Raw genomic sequence first — 23,609 nt, forward strand, 5'->3', positions numbered from 1 at the left:
AATATTTTGCTCAAAACCTTAAAGTCCATGTTCAACATGGAAAGGGGGCAGAACTCCGATGTGTGCACTGCTGAAGACTTTGTCTTAGGAAGTGGAACAACCAGTGCATCTCTAGTAGAATCCAGCAGCAAACCGTTACTCAGTGCCTCAGCATATAGTGCCTCCAATTTAGGGACTATGGTTGGCGCAAAGGCAGAGTAAAACTCCGCCAGTAGGCCATCCAGTCCCAGAGTCATCCCTGTGACCTTCTCTTTAATGGCCGCTCTCCCCTTCTGCTTCATTACTGGCCCCCCCAAATCCCTCCCACACTGTGGGGTCTAATGTCCTTAGTGTCAGGGGTGTCAAGACCTCTAAGTTTGTCCAGCTGTTGTGGCTGTGGTTCCCCATACATGATCTCATAATATGCACTAAAGGCAACATGATTAGCCTTCGGTGAGTGTATCACTTTCCCCTCATCTGTCGGAGATAGGGTGATGGGGAGCCCTTTGTCTCAGGGCGCACCACCCACGCAAGGAGTCTACCCGATCTGCCTCCCTCTGCGTGCACTCTTGCTTTGTATTCTTGCGGGTTTAAGCATCTCAATCATTCTAGGGCACTATTGCATTTACCCCTCATGTCTTCAAGTTGTTTATGAGGAAATGTCCCGGCAATCAATTTGGTGCATTGGTCGTTGGCTTTCCCCAAGTATTTCTCTCCTCACCTCTATACTGTTTGTCCCGTACAATGCCCCCTCAACACCACCTGAAAGGCTTCTTACTCTTTCATTGGGGAACTGGCTGCGCCCTGGGTAGGCTGGAAATATTATGACATGGCCATCTGTAGTGAATCCCTAAAGCATGTATACTCAAGGAAAGAAGGATTAAGTGGCCATGTGGGGGCACGTGGTCTCGGCAACAGGGCAAAAGCATAGCAGAAGTGGGTTGTGGTCTGACAAAGGTTGCCCTAGGTATGTTTCACAGAGGGCTCAGGCAAGCAAAGCAAACAAACATATCCAGTCTAGTGTGCAGGCTTTATAGATGAGAGTAAATTGCTCAATAGTCCATATTATACCCTCCAAATATCTTGCAGGTCCCACTGTTCCCTCCAATCTTGGAACCACATTGTTGTCTTAAGAGGCCAAAATGCAATGCAACGGGGGAGACAACATATCCAAATCTACATCTGCTAAGCAGTTAAAATAGCCCACTTGGAGGAGGTCGTTTGTACCCATGGATGTAAGTGGCACGGACAGATTTCGTAGACTTTGGAGCTGGTCCTGCTTCAGAGCATAAATGCTTCCAAGTGTAATCTTCTTTCCCAATAGTCTGCCTTTTTGTAGCAGGGTGGCGGGACGGGATACGAACTCTACATTACAGGACTGGTGGACGACTGACATTCCTTCCACCTCCTCTCTTTCTCCGCTTCTGGACGCTTGGGAAACTGAGTCCGAAGCAGGGTGGACCCGCCAACCAATGAGAAATGACGAGTATACCTTTTACGGAGCCAACTTCGAAGAAGACACAACCCCCTGTGACGCGCTCCTGTGCAGTGCGGACGGCTTGGAGGAAGGAGACACGCCCCCCTGTGACGCGTTGCTACCGGGATTGGTCAAAGAGCAGGAAGAGGAAGGAGAGGTGTGTTCCGGCACTTCGGAGAAGAGAGCAGAGCGAGTTGAGAGCGTGAAGAACGGAGTGGGAAGGAGAACGGACTTGGTGGAGGACCGGAAGACGGGGGACGCTGTGCCTGGAGGCCAACATCATCGCGCAGCGCCCAGCCACACTCACAGAGGAGTGTGGCTCAACCAGGTGCGTCAGCGTATGTCGGGTTGGCTGGGGAGGCGTGGCGACGCAGTGTAATTAGTGTACATAGCGTGCTCAACCTACCTTCCCCTTACCTTACCTATCCTCCCTTACCTCCTGTCCTCACTACAACCCCTTCACCTGTAGTCACATCGGCGTTTTGTAAATACACGTGCACCGGTGTCCTCACTCCCCTGGTTCCGCTAGGAGAACTTGAAAGCCTGAGCTCCATTCTAAGAGCCTTTTTTTTCCTCCGCATGTGGCGCTCGGACGCGACGAGGGAAGAAGACGGGGCCAGCGCAGAGGACAGACTGAGAAGGACGAGCCCCTGAAAACCCCGTGCCCTAACCGCCGCGTTGGACCCTGCAGCTCTAGCCAGAGAAAGGCTAACCCAAAGAAAGAAAAAGACATTTATCAAAATAAAAAAGTATTTACCCCGCTCTGTTATCCGTGTCCCTCCTTCTTAACCGCCACACTTTTACTATCACATAGCGGCACTCTGGGTCAATACTTGAATGCTCTACCTGAAAGGGTGTTCCAAACCTGATCCACAACAGTGCGCCTCATGAAAAATGCAGAATAAGAGGTTGCATACAACTGGCCTCAATATCTTTGTCACAGGGGGTACCCTCCTCCGCTGTGAGGTGAATCTCCTGCAACATCATTATGTGTGCCCCCCTGCGGTTAATGTAGTAATGTATTTTGTGGCATTTGGCCACTGTCCACATCCCTCTCACATTCTAGGACAAAAATGTCACCTCATGGTGTAACTGTCTTGCATTGGTAATAAGGGTAAGTACCAGTCCCTGCAGCCCTCCAATCTTTTCCTCCTATTCCAACCCCGCCATGCCTGTAGCAAAACCCTTTGTGGCCTCCCAGACAACCGCTTAACATCTCAAAAATGTACCTCCTCTTCTTAAGGGCCGCTTCGCAACTGCTGACTGCTCAAACCTTTAATAGAATACATTAAGAGTAGATAGCCCCCTCTAGTCTCCTAGAGGACAATCGGGATGGGGGTAGGCTATGGAGTGTTAGGCATGTGTTGTCCCATCCAGCCCGCTACGCATACAGGTCGCCTGCCGTTGTGTGTCCCCCAACAACAGGCTACTGCGTGCCCCCTCCAAACCCTACTGTGCCTACCCTTCTGCACAAGAAGGAAAAGTCTTTCAGTATCCACCATTCCTCAAAGAAGGCCCAGACCACCGATGTTTTAGTTAAATCAGTTCACCCACTGATTTCAGGGTCACGAAAAGCAGTGCTGCTTTGCTCAGGTCTGAATTACCCGGGGGCTGAGTGTCCCGATTTACGGTGCGAGGACACATCCGTGACCCCCTGTGCTCTCTGTGTCGACATGATCTCTGCATCAGCCTGTAACACAGCCAATCTCTCACATTTGGTCTGAGGTGAGGTGGGATTTTTCAGAGAGCTAGTCGAGCGCCTGAACTTTTTCCGGGCTGGTCGGTTAGACGCCCCCGAACCAGTCCACGGCCGCTGGGATGGTGTTCCAGCCCTTGTTCCAGGTTTTCATTACTTTGGCAGAACCATAGGTTAGGTCTATAGTTGAGAACTTGAAAGAGAAACTAAATATTCTTTAGACAACAATCTGGCATTTCTTTTAAGAATAAGGGCTAGATCAAAAAGTATTCCTGGTCGCAAAATATCAAGTTCAAAACTGATGGCAACTTGCAATGACCAATGGACTGGCCACGTAACAATGATAATATTTGTGATGTAACACACTAGCAGGCACTCTAATATGTGGCCTTCCTCGTAAGCAGACTGGAGGATTACAGAGATAAGTCTAATTCTTACGACACTACACAGATAGTATTTCCCAAATCAAGTTCAATAATCATTAAATATTAATTATAGTCACCAACTCTGAGAATGTTACTACCTGCGCAGGATGACAGTAATAACTAAACTAAATACATTTTCAAATTATCAACGTCAAGTTGGCGACCGCGAGCAAGCAAAATGACATCTCGGCTAGACTTTTTCCTCGCTCGCGATCTGCAACATCAAGTTGCCGATAACGCGAGCAAGGAAAATAAACCTCCGGGCGAGATACTCAACGCGGGGAGGTCCGGTTTCTCATTGTGAGTGATCATGTATGCTCGCAACCGCTTGCGAGGAGAAACTACCAGTCCACGTTGAGAAAGCTGCCGCTCGAGTAAAAATCTATTTGAGTGGCAGTAAAAGACAGCTCGCACTGTGAAAGATGCTATTTTCAATGATTGCACAGTGCGGACAAGCATCCGGTACTGTGCAATCATCGTGAACAGGGTACTACGCAGTTCGCACTACGCGTAGCTCGCGTAGTGCGAGGTGCACTTCGCGTAGCTTCGCGTAGCGCTACTTCGCGAAATACGCCCAGGGTTAATTATTATCCCTTTTGCTGGGCAGTAAGGCACAGATATTGGTATACTTTCACTGGGGCTTAAAGATGCACCCTTAAATAAGAACATTATGAAATCGACACAAAAGATGAAATTCGTGGTGAAAGTTGCAAACTAAAAAGGTACAAGATATAAAGCTATGTACAGAAAACAACTGCACAGTAAATACTTTTTGCAAAAGGCCTGTTGATTTTCAAGGAAGCCAGTGTGGCTGTACATCTTTAATTTGTATGAATAAAAGATGCAAATCTAACATGTTATGTGACAGCAAAGTAAAACAAATATATGCGCAAAGGCAATTAGTGAATGGCAATGTGAATTTATTTTATGAGAAGCTCTGACACCCACAAGCAAACAATTAAGCTATATATTAAACATTAAGGAACACAGTTTGGGTATCAATTTACAATTTCAAGCTAGATGTCATAACTATAGTTGACAGTAGGACTACTTGATACCGTCATTAAAGTCTAATGGGAACACAAATTGGACGATATGACCATGCTTACAATGCAACTGGTCTTGATGGATAGCCCATCCAAGCAATGGCAAAGCATGACAATGGCATGAGAGCGAATGGCTGAAGAGGCATGACACAAATCCCACTTTCTATCAACATACTTATTTAAGTTTCTTATTGATGTATTGATGACAAGAGCTCTTGAAACAGACAGTTTAAGCTGCCTGCAGCAAGATCTAAAAAGCGCAGATAAAAATTACCATTGTGGAGATGCTTTCACAAAAGTATGTAAATGATGGTCTATTCCTCAACTACAAAGTAAAGCCTAACATATGCATGAGATGTAGGGATACCATGGGGGTAATGGTGAGGTATGCAAACATCTATCCTTTGGCGGTCTCTTCGTTTTAATTTTGGAATGGCAGAAAACAATTCTAGATACCAAAAGTAAAAGTTTCAGACAAAAGCAGATTTAGATTTGGGAGAGTTTGCATGTATGGCTGTATTGGTATTTTTATAACACAAACCAAGCTAGGAAGCAATGGAGTTACTGCCTGTTATGTAGGGTCAGGGAAGACAACACACGCACGCTCACACAAACTTAAACCTTTCCAGAGAATTTATATTTAACCTATTCTCTGTCTACCTTCAGGGGTTCAACTCATTTCAGCTCCTACACCACACTCTCTCTAAATACTTGGGGTTCACTGCTCTGACGAGGTTCTGGACTGGACTATGACGCCACTTTTCAGGCCTGCTTTCTCGGAACTCTCGTCTGCAGAAACAAATTACGCACATCTGAATGGCCAAGCAGGAATTTAATTTTTTTTTTCTTTCATTGGCTTGTGCCATTGTAAACTGTAGCTTTTCATCAGTCAATATGCCTTATTAGTCCCTCCCATTTTCTAACCACTGTTACGGGTTGCTGTTGCTTGGTAGGCTTTAATTACAGCCTCAACCACTATTTTTTCAAAGATCTTGGTCCTGCCTGCTCTTGCTGGCAGAAAAAGGTAGGAGAGCTCTCTCTTAACGCATTTGTAATGCAATAGGTTTTGCATTTGTGAGAGTTCAAGCTACTGGCATTGTAAATGACAATGTCTTTTATTTATATGTTTAAAAAACAATAAAAATAAAAGGCATTTTCATGTACAATACCAATAGCTTAAACCCTCGTAAATGCGAGACCTATTGCACTGCAAATGCTTGTTTGTCCAGCTATTATTCCTAAGTCTGGCAAAAGGAGGGCTGTTTAAGCTCCCACTAAGCGAGGCAAGGAATGAAGACACTGGTGTTAGGCACAGGCCTTCAACAAATGGCTTGCCACAACACCCAGTGCATCCATCCTATAACCATTCTTATCCTGAATATCCTGTGCCATGCAGATAAAAGCTGCCAAATGCGTAACTGAAGGTAACACAAAAATAAAAGTTGTAAAATGTTGTCAGTTGCTCACTCACACAAAAACCACTACTGCAAATGAAATCGCTCAACACTGGCTAAAAATCAGTAACATAAGTGCAACGTAATTGAGCTTCACATTTAGACAAGAAGGACACAAAAGAACATTATTTCCTTCAACGTTGCAGTTTTCTCCAGTGATGCAACAAGCAAGTGAAAACATGATAGGCATTTAGAGGTCTGCAAAATTACAGTAAAGGCAAACTGAGGTAAATACTCGACAAAATGAAATGTGCTACTTCCCGGTACAAGGTACTTATGAGGGTCGGCAATCATACCTTTTCCAAGAGAGGCTGGTATAGTGCTGCATATTTTATCTCCAGCTCATGAACCTCTTCATAAAACTTTGCCTCTATGTGAGCACATTTCACTTGCAGTTGTTTCAGTGCATTAATTCTTCTCTTTACTGCTTTCGGTAAACTAGAAATAAATAAGGTTTTATTTCAGGTACAAGACACATGACAGTAGAACAAACAGCGGCAATGAAAAATTGCCAGCAATCAAAATTACAGTACCCTTTCAACTACACCATACAATCCAAATTTAACTGAGCACAATTCAAGGAACACTGATGAATTCGGCATTTAAAACTCAGCTTTCAAAATAATTACAAAAACATGGAGACAATGAAACTCTCACCCGTCGTCCCTGTTAAACGTTTTGGAAAAATCTCTCCCTTTTCAAAGGTCACACTGAAAAAGTTAGCTATTCCTATTTTTATTGTCGTCAGCAGCACCTTAGGGCAGCAATTCCAACCTTTTTTTAGGTTTGGCCTGACAAAGAAGGTGTATAGATCATAAGTCAAAAAGGATCTTTTGGGAAGCATTACGGAGAGAGGGCTTTTATACCACAAGATTACCTTAAGTACAGACTTTGAGTGGGCTGAAGTTGTGAGCTTCCGCTGAAAATGAGTGCTTGTATTGCACTTTTTGCTTGTGAGACAGCTTATGCTTAGTGGCGGTGTGTCCATTGGGGGCGTTGGGGCGGTGCCCCACTAGCCATGGACGACCGCACTGCCAAAATGAGCGTAATTACTTTTTTTAAAATAAAACTGAGCCGAGCGCGCAGGCACCCGAGCACTGCGCGCTACCGGCCCGGGACAAGCCCGACTGAATCGGGCATCCATTAAGGAAGTGGGCCGTGGGGGGCGGGGCTGAGGCAGAGAGTGACAGGCAGAGGCAGGCAGCACACAGTTACCGTACAGACAGCTGCCCGCTGACAGCGCATGTAAAATCCCGGAGTCTTTAATATTTTGCCTGGCCCGCGCATGCGTAGACTGTAGCCCTCCCCCCCCCTCCCATCTTGCACTCAGAGACATAGGCAGGACCCGGGCCCCCGGTCTGATTTAGGGCAGATAGTACCCTGCTCTTAAGCCAATCCTGGCGCAGTGGCGCTGTTAACGCTGCGCCAGGATGGTGCCACGAGGGTGTTGGCTGCTATCTATGCTGAGGGCCGCACACTATGGCCAATCACATATGGCTATATCGCCATGTAGTTTGTGATTGGCCATTTGCCTACGCTGTGGGGACGTCACCGTGCGTGGCACACCAGTGCTGAAGGAGACTCTTCGTCGTGACCAGCAGTGAAGAAAGTACTGTCACACCCTGTCCTCAAATACACCAGATATATTGTCTCAGTTCCCGATATGCTCAAAAATCTTTAAATCTATGAGGATCAAAACGGGTGCAGATCTCCACTTTCGCTGCTTTCCTACGATGTTTCCTGCGTTCTGAAAAGACGTCCGGTGTTTGAACTAACTGGAGCCGCGAGTCTTCTTGAGTATCTGGGAGCAACTGGGATCAACTGTGAGTAAGCACACACTGCACCACAGCTGTGTATTAACGTACTAATGTGCTGCTCACTGCGCTAGCAGCATTAACGGCGCGACTCTGCCTCTCGATCGCGGCTGGGAACCCGCTCTCTGTCACTGCCTGCTATCGCCTGCTTCACTGTCTACTACTGGCCTCCGTTTTCCTTTTTTTTTCTCACCTTCACCTCGGGGCCTCTGCGCTTCAAAATCCGCCGTGGCCATCTACTGCCTTATTTCGCCGCTGCATTGCTTGCCTGCCTGTGAAGTCGTCGTTGCGTTGCCGTTTCAGAGTGCAGCCTGCGGCCTGCCTGGACCTTTGCTTGTGCAGCAGAGTAGGCACTAGCAGCAGAAGTAGTGTGCGTGCAGTCTGAGTCAGTGCCAGCCGTCCGGTCCACCGTCCACCCACCGTAAGTTAAACCGAAACTGGTTAGAGTTGTGTGTGTAAGAGCAGGCACAAGTTAACAGCACACCACTGTTCCAAAATCACGCAGCACCCATCGGCTGTGCGTCTGGTAACGCTGGGAAATGGTCTCAAAGCTGGGGCGGCCACATTCACACAAGAAACAAGGCAATTAGTGTAAAACGCCCGGTTTCGTGGCAAAACTCCTACCTAAAGAGAAGCGCTGATTCCTTGCAGAACTTTACCGTCTGATCCCCTGCATTTCCCCTCTCCCTGTCCCCGTGTGGGTGGGCAGCACAGCCTCGCCGTCAGCATCAGCATGCCAGCAGCTGCTCTCCAGCTGGCCGTGAGAATGATCAATTAATTTCACTACCAAAGAGGGTAAAGGCAAAGAAACAGGCGCCAATCAGTTCATTGCCTCACAGCAATAACCCCCAGCAAAAGTGGCATTTAAGTGAATTATGATATTTGTTTTGACGAAAAACACCAGTGTGCGGGCGGTGGAGGCAGCTGAGGGAACAGGGCCCTGCATTTCCAACTTGTTCTGCTGCCTGGAACCCCCTCTCCTGGTTTTCTTTGAGGCACCCCAGCCTAAATATTTAATTTGACCCCAATTAATAATCAGCAATCTTCCACTCATTGTGCGAGCAAAAAACACGCCCGCCGTCTTTCCCCGGGCCGTCTCCTGCGTGCAGCTAGCTATATCTTATTGAATTAATTAGGCGCATTCTCACTAATCTAATGCCCATGATTGGGAACCAATTCTAGCCTGCAACAAGAGAGCATTCTCTCTGCTGCCGAGGCAGCCGCCTCAGAGATCTGACTCTTTAATAGTGTATGCAAATCCTGTTTGATTACTGCAATGCACAGGATTTGCTTCTCCCGCTATATGGTAAATAGTAATGAGGTAACCCAGGGCCAGAGCTGCTTCCTAGAAAAAGTACAATTAAATGTGCCTTTTATCTTACCAATTAATATTCTTGTCTAAATACATTAATCACAAAAATGCCTGCCCCTAAATGCGCTTTAAAGACTGGGAGAAGTTATAGGCCAAACTAACTTGTTGTACAGATACAATGAACATTTAACCCGTATTTACGCTTGTCACGTGGATGGGGTATAGTATAGGTAGTCTAAAAAAATGAAGGAACAGTTTTTTAAAAAGTTATATATAGCGCGAACTCGATCCAACCGAAGGTGTTGGACTCGGAGCGCTTTACACGAGCACCAATTGTATTATGCTAGGACACCTTTTTTGAGGCACAAGGATTGTAAAAGATTTGCCCAGAATCACAAGATGTTGAGCTAAAGTGCCGAGACTCGAACAGGGTTCCTCATTTCTTAAAGTCGGGGTCTCTGGCCTTCCCCCCCATCCTCTCCTTTACCTTCAGAGGTCAAGTCAGCTAGCAACGTACAAGCATTGGTATTTATTTCATTTTCCATGGACCAAACGTGAGAAACAAAAAGAGAGGTTTCTCTCCCCGTCCTCATGGTTGGTCAGCTGATGTTGAACACATCTGCTATATCAAGAACTAACAAAGCAACCAAGAGGTTTGAATTTTGTGAACTGCTTGCATACAGAGGCAAAAACAGTACTGGGGCACATCCACACAAAAATGGAATGTTATCCACTGTAACACAGATATGCACCCTAGCAATCGGTCCCATGAGTATACATATATCCAGGGCTTTACGTGGGCCAGGTCACTGTTCTCAGCCCCTGACCCGACTAGTAGCTCCTGACCTTTGCTCTGCATTCTAAACTCTGCTCAGCGCTCCATCTGGTACTTGTGTTGCCCATTTATAACGCGCTCCTTTTCAATTGTCCAAACCCTCTGTCTGGTTCTCATTGGTAAAGCTCTGCCATGCACATGAACTGGCTTCTCTTCCGAGCTGCAGGCCAGCAGCAGTACCTGAAGGAAAGGATGAAAGGCGGAGTCGACCCACTTGGATTCGAACCGTCCGTCGCCATGAGGTCGAGCTCAGCCTCAGATTCCTAAAGTGTATAATCAATAATTAATACTCTGCGCCATGGCGGCTGGTACATCCAACAAAGTTAATTTTGTTTGCAAAGCGCACACTGTGACTAGTTAAATTGCTTCTAGGAGGTGCTTTCGAGAGCAGCACCAGTACGTGTGAGAGAGGTTTGCACTCAGCGCTTGTGATTGTATGCTGCATTCATTGGTTGGTGCTGTCTTCCCTGCTGTGGTTACAGTTGTGGTCACTGCGTTAGTCTCTACCCTGATGGCACCTTTGATCACTACTGGAGTCCTGTTATATCTTTAGCTCTGTAGTACTTGCAGCCGTTGTTACTGTTGTTGCATCAGTTGTTGCTACAGTGGTGGTGGCAATTGTCGCATCGGTTGTGACTCAATCGGAGGCAACTGTTGACGCTATTGTACTCCACTGGTGTGGTTACTACTGTGGTCGCTGCTGTTGTCCCTGCAGTGCACACAGCTGTTGTTGCTTGTATGGTCCTTGTCATGATGGAACCTGTGATTGCTTCATTGGTAACTGCTATGACAGCACATGTGTTACTGCTGTAAGGACAGCTGTTGTTGCCGCTCTGGTCCCTTCTGTGGTGATAGATGTGGCTACTACTGTAGTCCCTGCCGTGATTGCTCACTCAAGTCACTGGGAGTACCAGGGGCAGAATGTGTGTCAGGAAAACTGCATAGTTCAGTCGCATAAAGGGACTGTTTTTCATTGCCCTTACGAAAAACGCAATTCAAAATGTACAAGTGCTCAAAAAAGCCCAGAAATCCCCTGTTTATATTTTCCCAGGTATTCTCATGTTTGCTGTTAAATGAGATCTTGCCAACGCGAAATCTGTCTCTAGCAGACCTGATAAGCTATAGCCAGGGGCCACGAAGGTAGAATGCAGTTTTCATTTTAAAGCAGCTACTTAACGCACACATCCAATGAAACACACAGTGGCGCAATAATGGAGACCACACCAGTAGTTGTATTTGAAAGAATCAAGATCTTTTATTTAGGCTTTCAAATAGAGCGTTGCATTAATTCATCAGCATTTCAGGTAAGCATTTCATCGAGACATTTCATGAATCACGTTCAGGTTACATTTTTCTATGAATGGGTGAACATTTCATTAGAATAATAACCAGCTCATCTAGTCAGGCTTGTAAATACGGTGCACGATAAACATTTAAGGCTTGTAAATACGGTGCACGCTAAACCTTTCAGGCTTGTGGATACGGTGCACTATAACATTTCAGGCTTGTGGATACGGTGCACGCTAAACATTTCAGGCTGGTAAATACTCTTGAGGCACATTCGAAGGGGAAAGGGGCCAACAGGGCCCAGTCTCAGAGAACCCCGGGGGAGGGGCGACCTCGGGCCTCTCCCGGCCTACCGCCCTCCTCCCCAGGGGGTTACCTCACTTCTTCGGGTCACTCCCAGTAGCATAGGTTCCTCACTAGGCCTTCCCGCCTAAAACTCCTGCGTGGGTTCCCCAGGTCAGTGATTCCCCAACTGACTAGAAAGTTTCCCTCCTTTTCCTTATAAAGTGGCAGTTGGCAGTTGGCAGTGGCAGTTGGTGCCTCCCCTATTCTAGAAGGTTCCAGGAGCTTGCCTCATTCTAGCTATGGGCAGGCTGGCAGGCTGGTATGGCAACATTGTTTAAGGGTTCCAGCCAGCTCCTGGCTACTAGAGTGCGCCTATACAGACCATGCTGCAGTAGCAGGGGTCAGTGGCAGCCATATTGGGGGAAGAGAACACCTGCACCCTGGCATTGGTTAGCAATGGGAGGGTGCCCAGAGTCCTAAAGCCAACAAAAAGTAGGTGTGAAAAATGAGGCAAGGGCAAAAAATACAGGGAAAGACCACCCAAGGGCTGACAGGTCTAACAGGGGGCTTGTGGGATTTTAAGGCAGGCAGGCAGGCAAGCATTGCTGGCTGAGTTCGGTGGATCAACTCTAGCTTTTCATGGTGTGTGACGAAGGGACTTCACTGCCCACAGGGCCACTGCTGTAGGGTTACTTGGCGATCTGCTTTGGGTCCAACACTTAGGGTTGAGCCTCTGGACATCAACAGCACAAAAAGGGGTCTGGTTGTCAAAGGACAGTAGTCGCTGACTGCCCGGGCGCCCCTAAAAGGACAGGCACTACCGAGGTCTATTTGGTGCTGCTGACACTGCTGAGGCTGGGCTCATGGTAAGGGGGGGCCGAACTATAGAGGTGAAGAACTGAATAGAATTGACTCAGTTGGAGCCCATGACCCCTCATTGCCATGGGACACCCTAAAACACTCCCCGCATTTCTCTGCCATAATTTGTGGCCCCAGGTCATGTTTATCCTAGAGAGAGATCAGAGTTTTGTCTAATGGAGGTTTTGACTCATGGAAAGGTAGCAGAGAAGGTTAATATGTCTGCTGCAAGGAACATGTACCTGATCCAGATCACAAAATGCTGTAAAGAGGTCAGTGAGTCACTGCATTTGTCTGTTATGAAGCTCTGTTGTTATACTGAATAAGCAGCTACCTAGTATGTTATATGACAGCTCTTTAATAATGTAATACCTGCACTTTCACAATTGCTTTATTAACCTTCCTGCATTCTCAAATTTGCTTGAAAATGCACCATTTTTCCACTATTTTTTCCAAATTTTCTTGGGGGGAAATCCTCCCGAACCCTCCTTGGGGGGTCCAGGCTCGCTCGCTACGCTCGCTCGCTACGGTGCAGTATCATTAACACTTTCCGCCTCACCACTTTCAAATGTCACCAGCCGCCACTGATGTAACAGGATACAGTTTGTTGTAAAAGTTACTTATGTTCAGTGCCGTAATATATGGTAGAGAAATACAGTCCAATCGCAGATTCATTAACTTTTGAATTCTCCCCAGGCACCACTACCATTCTAGATCCGGAAATTTTTCAGCAGTACCTCTGCGCTCTGGCGGACTGCTTCGTATGGCTCCGCGATGACAATGACTACGGTCATGACGTCAGTAAGTCCCCGCTGGCACGCAGACAATAGTTTATTCTGTGAAACCTTTCGCGCTAGAACGCGCAGCCACTATAGAAAACGGTTGAGGGCACAGTGCCAAAAAGATCAAAAACCTTTGAAACATGAATAAAGAAGAAACATTAAATGGTATATTAATACCAGACATGGATTTGAAAGAAAACCCCAAAAGAATCAACAAATGACAGGAATACGTGAAAGCCTGCACCCTGGTGAATAACCATCATGTAAAGGAAGAAAACCTTACACAATATAGACCATTCATCGATGGTAATGAATGGCATGGTAACAGCAAACTAAACGTATAAAAACAACACCCAAGCGGTTTGTTAAATCACACTATTACGTGACATATTGATAGTGCCAATACAAGGTTTGATGATACCAAACAAATGCTTTCAAAGAAAGAACAAATAAATCAATACTTCTTACTGGTGTGCAATCCAGTGTGAAAGAGAAAACACCCCTTTATCATACAGACCACCCACATTTGGAAATGGATGGTATGGCCCCATCTAGACAGAACCTATGTGGCAGGCTATTAGGTTTGTTGAGCACAACAGAAGTTGAGATAGTGATCACCGGTATATAAAACCAGTGATAAAAAAGGGTACAACCATTACCTCATTGGTCATTCGCAAGGTGGAGAGGATGAAGCTGCGGCTAGACTTGGTCTCTAACAGCTATTACGTTACCAAAGGTAAGTAACTTTTACATCTAGCTGCAGATTAACTCTTGAATTAAATAGCACCTCTATACCCCACTGGAGGAGGGTCTACAAACTAATCCTACAAAAGTTCTCAAAGAGGGGGCGCGGCCAGCCATCTAACATGGCGGACACGAACTAACAACGCTCCATCATGCGACCCTTAATTATCCTGGCATGTATCCGTAGAGGTCTCCTGTGCTCGAAACCAGTGGGAGCGGAGGAGAAAAGCACTGGGGAGCCTGTGGTGCCCGATGGTTATCGCCTGGACGGCATAGGCGAGGAGGCAGCGGTCCGGCTGGAGAGCGGCGGCGCCGGTGGTGAAAGGCGCGAAAGTGCCCCAGGACCCAACGGCTGTCGGAGAAGCCTGCGACAGCGCTGGGGCACCCCTATAGGCGCCGCGACCTACCCTGTACGCCCTGAAGGTCCATGGCGCCCTGGAGAGACTGATTGGGTGAGTTGCATGTAAGGACCGGCGAGCCCCGTACCATCAGCCGCTAGTGGTGAGGAGGAGCACGGCCCGGGACGAGAGGCGGGCGTGCGGGGGCACCAGTAAAGAGGCACCGTCCTGTGGCTCGCAGACGGCACTGGGGGCTAGGGAGCCTGAGAGCGGCAAAATAGCGGAGGCTGGGGGAGCAAGACCCGAGAAGAAGTGGGAAGCCTGGTACTTGCGGGGGGCAGACTGCCCCTGGGGCTCGCAGAGGAGGTACTGCGGACCGGGCCCTGCACCGCCTGAACACGGAGGCCTGACAAGTGCCGCAGAGCCCCCACCTCACAGGCCGTTGTGACTGTTTGCCCGCCAAGGTGAGGAGTGAGGCCTGGGGCAGACGGTAGGCCGCGATGGCGCCGTGGTGCTGAGGGAGACTGCCTGACCTGGGTCCCGTGCTGGAGAGACTCGGAGCTCAAGTGCAGTGCAGGCAGAAGGGGGGAAAAAAAGCATAGGGGGGCACCGGAGGCATCAGCTACCCTTGCGCTCGGGGACCACAAGGCCAGCACGCCTGGGTGGGCCTAAGCCCGGGCCCTGAACTGGCCAGCCGCGGAGTTGAGGCCTAGGAGGGACTATGCAAGGAGGTGAGGACCCCTGAAACCGGTGCTGTCCTGGGACCCGTGGAGCTGACTCGATTGGAAGACAGTGAGGCGACGCCCGCGGTGTGAGGCCCGGCTGGGGCTCCGGGCTGGCCGCACACGTCGTGTGAGCGGTGAGGAACATGGCACTAGAGGAGGCCCCATTTGTCCGTGAGTAGGAGGGGAATCGCACTGCGCCTGAGGGTACTACAGGGGCCCAGGCCTCTGCTGAGGGGCTTGTGTACTTACTGTGACTGGAAATATCCGGCAGCGCTGGGAGGAAGCCCACTGGCAGGGCCTGCGAGGCTACAGCTGGCAGTGCAGGGGTTTTGGGTGCCATTTTAGGAGCGGCGCCATTTTGAGTGGGACTGAGGCTGAGGTGGTGTGCCCTCGAAGCTGGAGTTGCATGAGCACTGGGTGGCTAGAAGCGCCATAGGAGTGCTGTGCCTGTCCTGACGCGGTGCTGCAACAGTTATTGGCTGCAAGAGCCTGGTGGAGCAGTGTTGTGTTTGGCAGAGTGGTGAGAACGACAATGTGGCACCTGGCGTAACAGACTGGGAAGGTGTGCTGCAGACTTAACAGGCCTCAGAGCCGGTGGGCATCGCAACGTGGCTGGCTCCCTGACAGAGACGGCGGTCACCCAGGAGGGAGCTCCCCATTTGCTGACAGCGCAGCCACGGGACAGTAGCGATAGGCCTTCTTCTCGGCACGGAAGATAAGGAGGGGCCTGGGCTCTGGCGGCCTGCAGCTGATCAAGCTCGCCCGACTCAACAACCGCCTGCGGATGCCCAAGGCGCAGCAACTAGTCATGGGCAGGCTGCGGGATGAAGCGCAAAATGGACAGCCGAGGGCTGACAGTTTGGGGCCTTCACTGGGGCACCAGAGTGGAAACATGGAGCCCCAGGCTGTGACTCTTGTGGCCAAAATGGACACTGTGCTGGCAGCGGTGGAAAGGATTGGCACCACCCTGGAGCAAGCAAAGGAATCCCTAGAGTCAAGGATCGACAAAGTCACGTCGGACTTCACCCTCCTCCATGCTGACCACCGTAAGTTAGCGGAGTCGTTCGCCCAGCAAAAGCAGACACTCCAGGAGATCCAACCATCTGTGGTGCAAAATCACACCATAGCGCTCCAGGATATGATCGACCGAGTCCATGCACTGGAGGACCGCATAGAGGATGCGGAAGGACGCCCTCGACGCAACAATGTCCGCGTGGTGGGCCTTCCGGCGGACGAGGAGGGCAGAAATCCGGAGCAGTACGTCGAGACCTGGCTGCGTGACCTCTTGCCCCAGGGAGTGCTATCGCCGCAGCTTGTGGTTGAGAGGACACACAGAGTGCCAGCGCAGAAGCCCAAGCCGGGAGCCCGACCCCGATCGTTCCTCTTCAAACTCCTTAACTACCGCGACAGGGACTTGGTACTCCGCAAAACCAGGAAGCTAGGAGACCTCACTGTGGGAAATGGTCGGGTGATGTTCTTCCCAGACTACACAGCAGCAGTCCAGAAACGGAGGAGCACCTACATGGCAGTGAAGCGTCAACTGAGGGAGCTGGAGTTGCCTTACTCCCTGTTGTTCCCGTCCCGCCTCAGGGTGGTCTCGAAAGAGGGGACCCGCTTCTTTGATGCCCCGTCGGACGTCTGGGATTGGTTAGAAGAGTATGGGGCAGTGGAGAGGACCGAGGCCCTCAGGCCCGGAAGATGGTGGCTGGCAGGAGTGTAGTTCGAGAAGGCGCAGGCGGAGAGGGGCCCGCCGAGACGCAGGGCCAGGACCAGCTGCACCCAGCCCGGAGAAGGTGAGGCTGGAACGTCAGGAAGCTCTGGAGGCGGTGGGAACCCTTGGTACAGCGAGCATCCATGGCCGCATGAAGACTCACGGATGCAGCGACGCGAGAACCAGTGGATCATCATCCCCATCCACTGTGTTCTCTGAGGAACTGAGTATGCCAGTGGTGATGCTTCAGACGGCTGACCAGCTCATTTGATTGAACAAAGCTGAGTAGTACATCTCTAGGACCTACAAACATGTGTATACCACACACTGCTCTTCCCTCCTCTTGCCCACCCCTCCCCCTCTCTTTATAGGCTCACATGCATGTTATTGGAATGTGCTATGTGCTAGCGATGTTTTTGTCATCTAATGTAATTTATGTGCGCGTGAGTTGCCTTGCTAGCCAGGGGACAGGGCGCGCTGCGCAGGGGATGAGGTCGCCAGTCTAAATCGCGTCGTCCCACACCGCTCCTGCGAGATGGTCTAACCTGTGACTCATCACACACTTCCTACGAGTACAGGAGGCCTGAGACAGGGTCGTAGAGTAGACTAAATGCTGACATACCACACACCCCACTAGCCACTTCACTGGACTAGCTCTTTACCATAAATATTCCGCTCAAAGTTTGGACGTATGCCCTTCCGGGGATTCGCCCTTTCAGTTACATTGTTTGAGATTGTTACTATGTTCAAGTTGCAGCACATTGACACAACCCCCCTGAAACACGACTCTGGCCCACCCGAAGTGACCCCAATGTTCCACGCTGAGATGACTTACCCAGCCACATGACACACACCAATGTAGTGACTTCGAACATACGTGGCATGCACACACCATCGAAACGCTACTCCGTCTTCTCCTACCTGCAGAGACACGCTGTGGGGATCGCCCTTCTGCAAGAGACCCATCTGACCCGGGCAGAGCTTGACAAACTCGGCAGGCGCTGGAGGGGGCGCATTTATGGCACAGTCTTCTCGGCACATGCGCGATGAACCCTGGTCTGGGTGAAGGCGGGAATCCCTTTCATATGTGAAGAAGCGAAGGTGGATCGAGAGGGTAGGTACTCTAATGCGGGGGAAACTGAATGGTCAGAAGGTATTGCTAGGATCCCTATATGGCCAGAATGTAGATCAGCAATCCTTCCTAGTTCAGATGTCCCAGGTTCTCCACCCTTATGCTGGGCTCCCTTGGCTGCTTGGTGGGGATTTCAACATGGTATTAGACGTACACCTGGACAGGTCGTTCCCCCCCCCGCTCTGCGCTGCAGCGGTAGCGTCCAATGCGCAGGCGTTCAGGGACTGGCTTTCGCACTGGGCGTTGCAAGACCTGTGGCGCACACTGCACCCATAAGACAGACTCTACTCTTACTATTCCACAGTCAACGACTTGCATGTCCGGTTGGACAGGATAGTGGGTTCCCAATCCCTGCTCCCACTTATTACGCAATCAGAGTACCTGGGGAGAACACACTCCAACCATAATCCCCCGTGGATCCAAATCAGCTGGGAGGTGCAACGCCCACCCATCCCTACATGGAGGCTACAACCTACTGCGCTAGAGGACTCAGAGTTTCGCTTGTCTCTGGGCACGGCCATCCTCGCGTACTTTGATGGCAATGAAGGGACAGTGAGCAATGCCATGGTAGAATGGGATGCACACAAAGTGGCTGTCAGGGGGCACTGCATGGGAGCCACATGGAACATACGCAAGATGCTTTCTGCCTCCCTGACGCGCCTGGAGGCTGAACTTCTGCGATACGATCGGGAAGGGGGGGTAGGTATGCACACAAGCTTGGAGACCTCCGCACTAAGCACACAGAGCTCCTGGGGAAGCTGAGGTGCCGCAACTATGCTGCGCACACGGCCAGAACGCACGCCAAAGCAGACAGAGCGGGCCGATTGCTGGCCTGGTTAATTGGGCAGGAAGGCCGGGGCGCCCCAATAGGAACCCTCCGCACACCAGGGGGGAGATGGTGTATACGCAGCGTGAAATTCATCGTGCCCTCACAGACCACTACGCGCAGCTGTACAGGGCCCAGGGTATCGGCCCCAGGCACATCTTAGAGGGGTTCTTGGACTCTGTCCAATTGCCCACGGCCTCTGAGGAGCAGAAGGAGACACTCAATGCGCCCCTCTCGCTGGAGGAAGTTGGGGAAGCAATCCAGTCCATGGCATCTGGGAAGACCCCGGGGCCGGACGGCCTGCCCGCCGAATATTATAAAGCGTACCGGGAAACCCTGACACCATTGCTGCATAAGTTATACACCACAGCGGTGGAGGAAGGGTCACTGCCACCCTCTATGCTAGAGGCGTTCCTGGTCTCCCTGCCTAAACCAGACAGGGACCCCACGGCCCTGGGTTCATATAGGCCCCTGGCGATGCTCAAGGCGGACTACAAGGTCCTTGCTAAGGTGCTAGCGGAAAGATTGGCTGAGGTGGTCCCCCACTTAATCCACACAAATCAGAACGGGTTTGTCCCAGCGCGGTCCACGTCTTTGAACCTCCGGAGATACTTTAGAGTGGCAGCTGAGGCTGCGCGGGAGTGGCCTAGGGCAGGTTGCCTTATGCTAGATTTGGAGAAGGCGTTTGATTGCCTAGAATGGGGTTACTTATCTGCAGTGTTAGCGAGATACGGGCTAGGCATGGGATTCCTGCACATGGTTAGCTTATTATACAGGCACCCTGTGGTTCGGGTGCGATTGGGCCCCTACATTTCAGAACCGGTGGCGGTGGGCCAAGGCACCCGGCAGAGGTGCCCTCTGTCCCCGCTACTGTTCGCGCTAGTGATCGAGCCCCTGGCTGTAGCTATCCGAGAGACCCTGCGTGATGGTATCCCGATGGGAGACGCAACCCATCAGGTATCGCTCTACGCCGACGACCTGTTGGTGTTTGTGAGGGATGTGAGACGCATACCCGTGCAGCTGGCACAGCTACTACACACATTTGCTGCCGTCACGGGGCTCAGAGTAAAAGTGGGTAAATCTTTTTTTTACGCTTTCAGGGAACGAACTGAAGACCCTGGATACCATCTGGAGGGTACATGAGTCCAATGGAAAGAGGACACTTTCCGTTATCTGGGGATACAAATATACCGTAGCCCGGCCGACTTGTTCGACGGGAATCTTGGGAGGGCCTTTTGCGGCCAATAGATCGCAGGTACGCTTCTGGAGCGCGCTCCTGCTGACCACCACAGGTAGGGTGGCACTTGCTAAAATGGTCATGCTTCACCGCCTCATGTACCACTTTGTCAACCTATCGCTGTTTATTCCGGCTTCCTGCTTTGCCATGCTCCATAAGCTATTGCGGGACTTCATCTGGGGTACCTCTAGGCACCGACTGGCGCTGGCGAAGTTGTTCTTGCCAACGGATCGGGGGGCTTTGGCTGCCCCCTTTTTTGAGCACTACTATCTGGCAGCGCAGCTGCAATGGGTTGCTCGTTGGCTGGCAGATAGAGGTAGAGAGGACACAGCCATGGCAATGCCGCCATATTCCCTAGAGCGTATCACCAGACTCTTCCACCCAATGTCAAAGGCCGAACGCCAGGGCCCGCTCCTCTTGGAGGTGGCATGCAAGTGCTATCGAAGAGCCTTATACCTCACCCGCGGCACGATCCCTTATGCGCCCGCCATACCTTGGAGGGCTCACCTAGTGGTGAGGGGGTGCTCACGTCCTCCATGCTTGCGGAGTGGTGGGAGGCCGACATTCACACGCTCGGTGACCTATACAGGGAAAGGGAGCTCACGATATATGAGACGTTGGTGACCGAGGAAGGGCTACCCACTGGGGGGTTCTTGATGCACAGATCCCTGATAGCGCAGCTGACGGACAGATGGGGGGATGTAGTTACGGAGTCCCGGCAGCATTTACCAATGCAGTACCTCCACGTCATGGGGAGGGGCAGACATTTGGTCTGCTGGTTTGCGGCATCACTACGGGAGCACGCGGCAATCAGTTTAGACCCCCTTAGAGGCAAGTGGGAGCTGGACCTGGGGCGGTCGCTAACAGATAAGGAATGGGAAAGGGTGCTTAAGGGTCCGGTCCAAATCCCCAGAAACATACGATTCCGCCAGATTCAGCTCTTCATTGTCCATAGGGCCTACCTCACGCCCGAGTTGATCAACAAGTACTTCTGTCGTGCAGACGCACTTTGCCCCAGGTGTAGTGAGCAGGGGGGCGGGATTCCTGCACATGTTCTGGAGATGCCCGGGGCTGGGTACCTATTGGCGAACAGTCAGCGAGATGTTGCGGACCTGCACGTGTCGAACCATGCCCTTTTGCCCTACACCATTTCAAGAGATCCCCCAAAGATAAGGTGACATCCCACTTTCTAGACATGGGGCTGGTGGTGGCAAAGCGCCTCCTCACAAGGAGGTGGAAGGCACATGACCCGCCATGCGCACGTGCATGGACTTCCTCATTCCAGGCGTGGGCCAGGGCAGAGTGGACCGCCATACACAGAGAGGAAACGATGGGGCTCAGGAAGGAAGCCATAGCGGTACATTGGGAGCGAATGTTGGGTACATTACAGCAAACCGACAGGGAGGGGAACACAAGGGATGTGGAAAGGATGGGAAACGCATGTGAGGGCGGATGCATGCCACAAGTCGTACTCCTAACGGGATAGTCCGATATGTTCAACTCCTACTCCTCTGAGACATAACTATAGACACATCAGGGTAGCCGTACTTGAGGAGCGTTCACAAAACAAGGGCGGGGGCAGAGGGTTGGGGCTGGGGAAGTGGGGGGAGGAGGAAGGGAGTTGGAGTCTTTGTGAGGTTTCTGCTGCCAAAGTTAACGTTTACTGTTTCATATATATAGCATCCGTTTCCAAGCTCAAGATGAAAGGCCAGCCCTGAACTGTACGGACCATTGAGCGGCCTACACTCCGGTCTCTGGAAGGACTCGGAGTCTACACGCAGGTAGACGAGCTGTGGTTCAGGTTACTCTGGACGAACATCTGTTGTATCACCCAGTACAAAGCTGGTATACTTGTTCCATGATATGTCATATGCTAATGTACCTATGAAAGCTGTATATCTGTCATCAAATTTTATGAGGAAAGTGTACAATGTACTGAGTGACTCTTAAATAACAATAAAAACAGATTTGTCAAAAAAAAAAAGTTCTCAAAGAGAACCAGCCGGTCATAACTAACAACTGGCCAAATGTATGTAGGAATAGCGGAACAAGAACTTGGCTCTTAATAGAAACCATGATCACGGTCACAGAACATATAACTAAAAAAAACAACAGACCCCAGAAAATCGGCCCTTGAAGGAAAAGGGGAAAAAACCTGCCAGTTACAGACATTATCTTCTATCCCCAAAGGGAAAGAGAACTTGTTGACCAAAAGAGCAGAGTGCAAAACAAAAGTCATGTAATCAGCATTCTTCACAACAATAAAGAAGTATCAGAGAAATAACTCTCCTGATGAAATCCAAAAGAAGGACTCTCAGAACTCATTCCATTATACCAAGATGAATGAACCCAAAAGAAAGATGAACAATACCTCTATGGTATAGAGAATTTTGTTCGAACAAAATGGCAACTCGAAGGTCACATAATGCACTGAAAGGAGACAAAAATGACAGTGATAGGTTTGAATTTAATAATGATATCCATTAATTATGCCAGTTGTAAAGTGTTTTTTTCTCCCAAAAGTTTATCACCTGGACATATACATAATATATATAAAATTGCGTCACAATAGACTCCGAGTGGTCTGACAACACAGAGCATCGCTGCCTCACATTTACTGCAGGACCGCAGGTATCTTACAAAGCCTGCACCTGCATGGCCTTTAGTTTCATGGTCAAAGTCGGAAAAGGACTCCAAGCTGTGGGCTCGCTCAAAATTATAAAATGAATCCATGTTCGCAACAAGCGCATGCAACAACGCTTGTGATACAAACCACAATTTGATCACAAATCCACCTCAAGAAGTAACAGCCATGATTTCTAAAGATGAAAAGCTTATTCCCAGGCGGTCTCCCTTCCATGTACTAACCAAGCCCAACCCTGCTTAACTTCTGAGATCAGACGAGATCAGGTGCTTTCAGGGTGGTATGGTCGTAGGCCCAAGGACTTGAAAAACACAGAGAAAATAGACACATACCCAAAAAGACTGGTAATATATAACCTGCAGACAGATGCAAAAGCATTGTGGGAGAATAACAAGAAGAGCTTCCTATAAAGCCTAAAAACTCCACCATAAACTGTATGACCAAAAACAGGTAAGGAAATTGCAGCTAGACCTCTCCATCAGATTGTTTATGACACTAGCTATCACACAGCGTAAGATACAGAGTTCACCCCCATCATGTTCTAGGAATTAACACATTAATTACCTATCCAATCCCACAGAGAAGGCCACTAACTTGTGTCTTCCAAAGAATACACCATAAACTCGGAGTTTACTCGCACAATTTCCCAAAAAGTGAGTAATATATCATACGAATGTAGATATACAGTCCGCTCAGAAAGAGAAACAACCTGCCCAAAAAACACATGGTCCAAAAGGACTTAAATGAAGAATGAACCACTAGACCATGTATTCTAAAGAATACAAAGCATAAGCTCTGAATCTATCAGCGCCATAATAAGTAAGCACACCACAAAAGTAGTGAGGACATACTACACTGATTACTCTACGAGCAAAGACCAGAGCGTCCCGCTATACCAGACTTACCACTGGCACCCCAATATGTCCTTATGAGGGACAACGAAAGGTCGAAACCATGCACATTTTAGCATACTGAACTGCTTCAAATAAGCTTGCATCAGAA

At 49.6% G+C, this 23,609-nt stretch overlaps 1 protein-coding gene and 1 pseudogene across 20 annotated transcripts in view; both read right to left on the bottom strand.

Moving 5' to 3' along the window:
- Window positions 1-23,609, bottom strand: part of NAP1L4 (nucleosome assembly protein 1 like 4) — a 1,123,813-nt gene that overhangs the window by 736,482 nt on the left and 363,722 nt on the right. For all 20 annotated transcript variants that reach the window (XM_078682909.1, XM_078682913.1, XM_078682901.1 and 17 more), the window contains one exon: window positions 6,374-6,515. In XM_078682909.1, the coding sequence (XP_078539035.1) occupies window positions 6,374-6,515 (142 nt within the window). The remainder of the gene's footprint in view (window positions 1-6,373; window positions 6,516-23,609) is intronic.
- Window positions 22,781-22,901, bottom strand: LOC144825484 (5S ribosomal RNA; annotated as a pseudogene).

This window comes from Lissotriton helveticus, chromosome 3_1 (genome assembly GCF_964261635.1).
Source record: "Lissotriton helveticus chromosome 3_1, aLisHel1.1, whole genome shotgun sequence".
In the NCBI taxonomy this organism is placed as follows: Eukaryota; Metazoa; Chordata; class Amphibia; order Caudata; family Salamandridae; genus Lissotriton; species Lissotriton helveticus.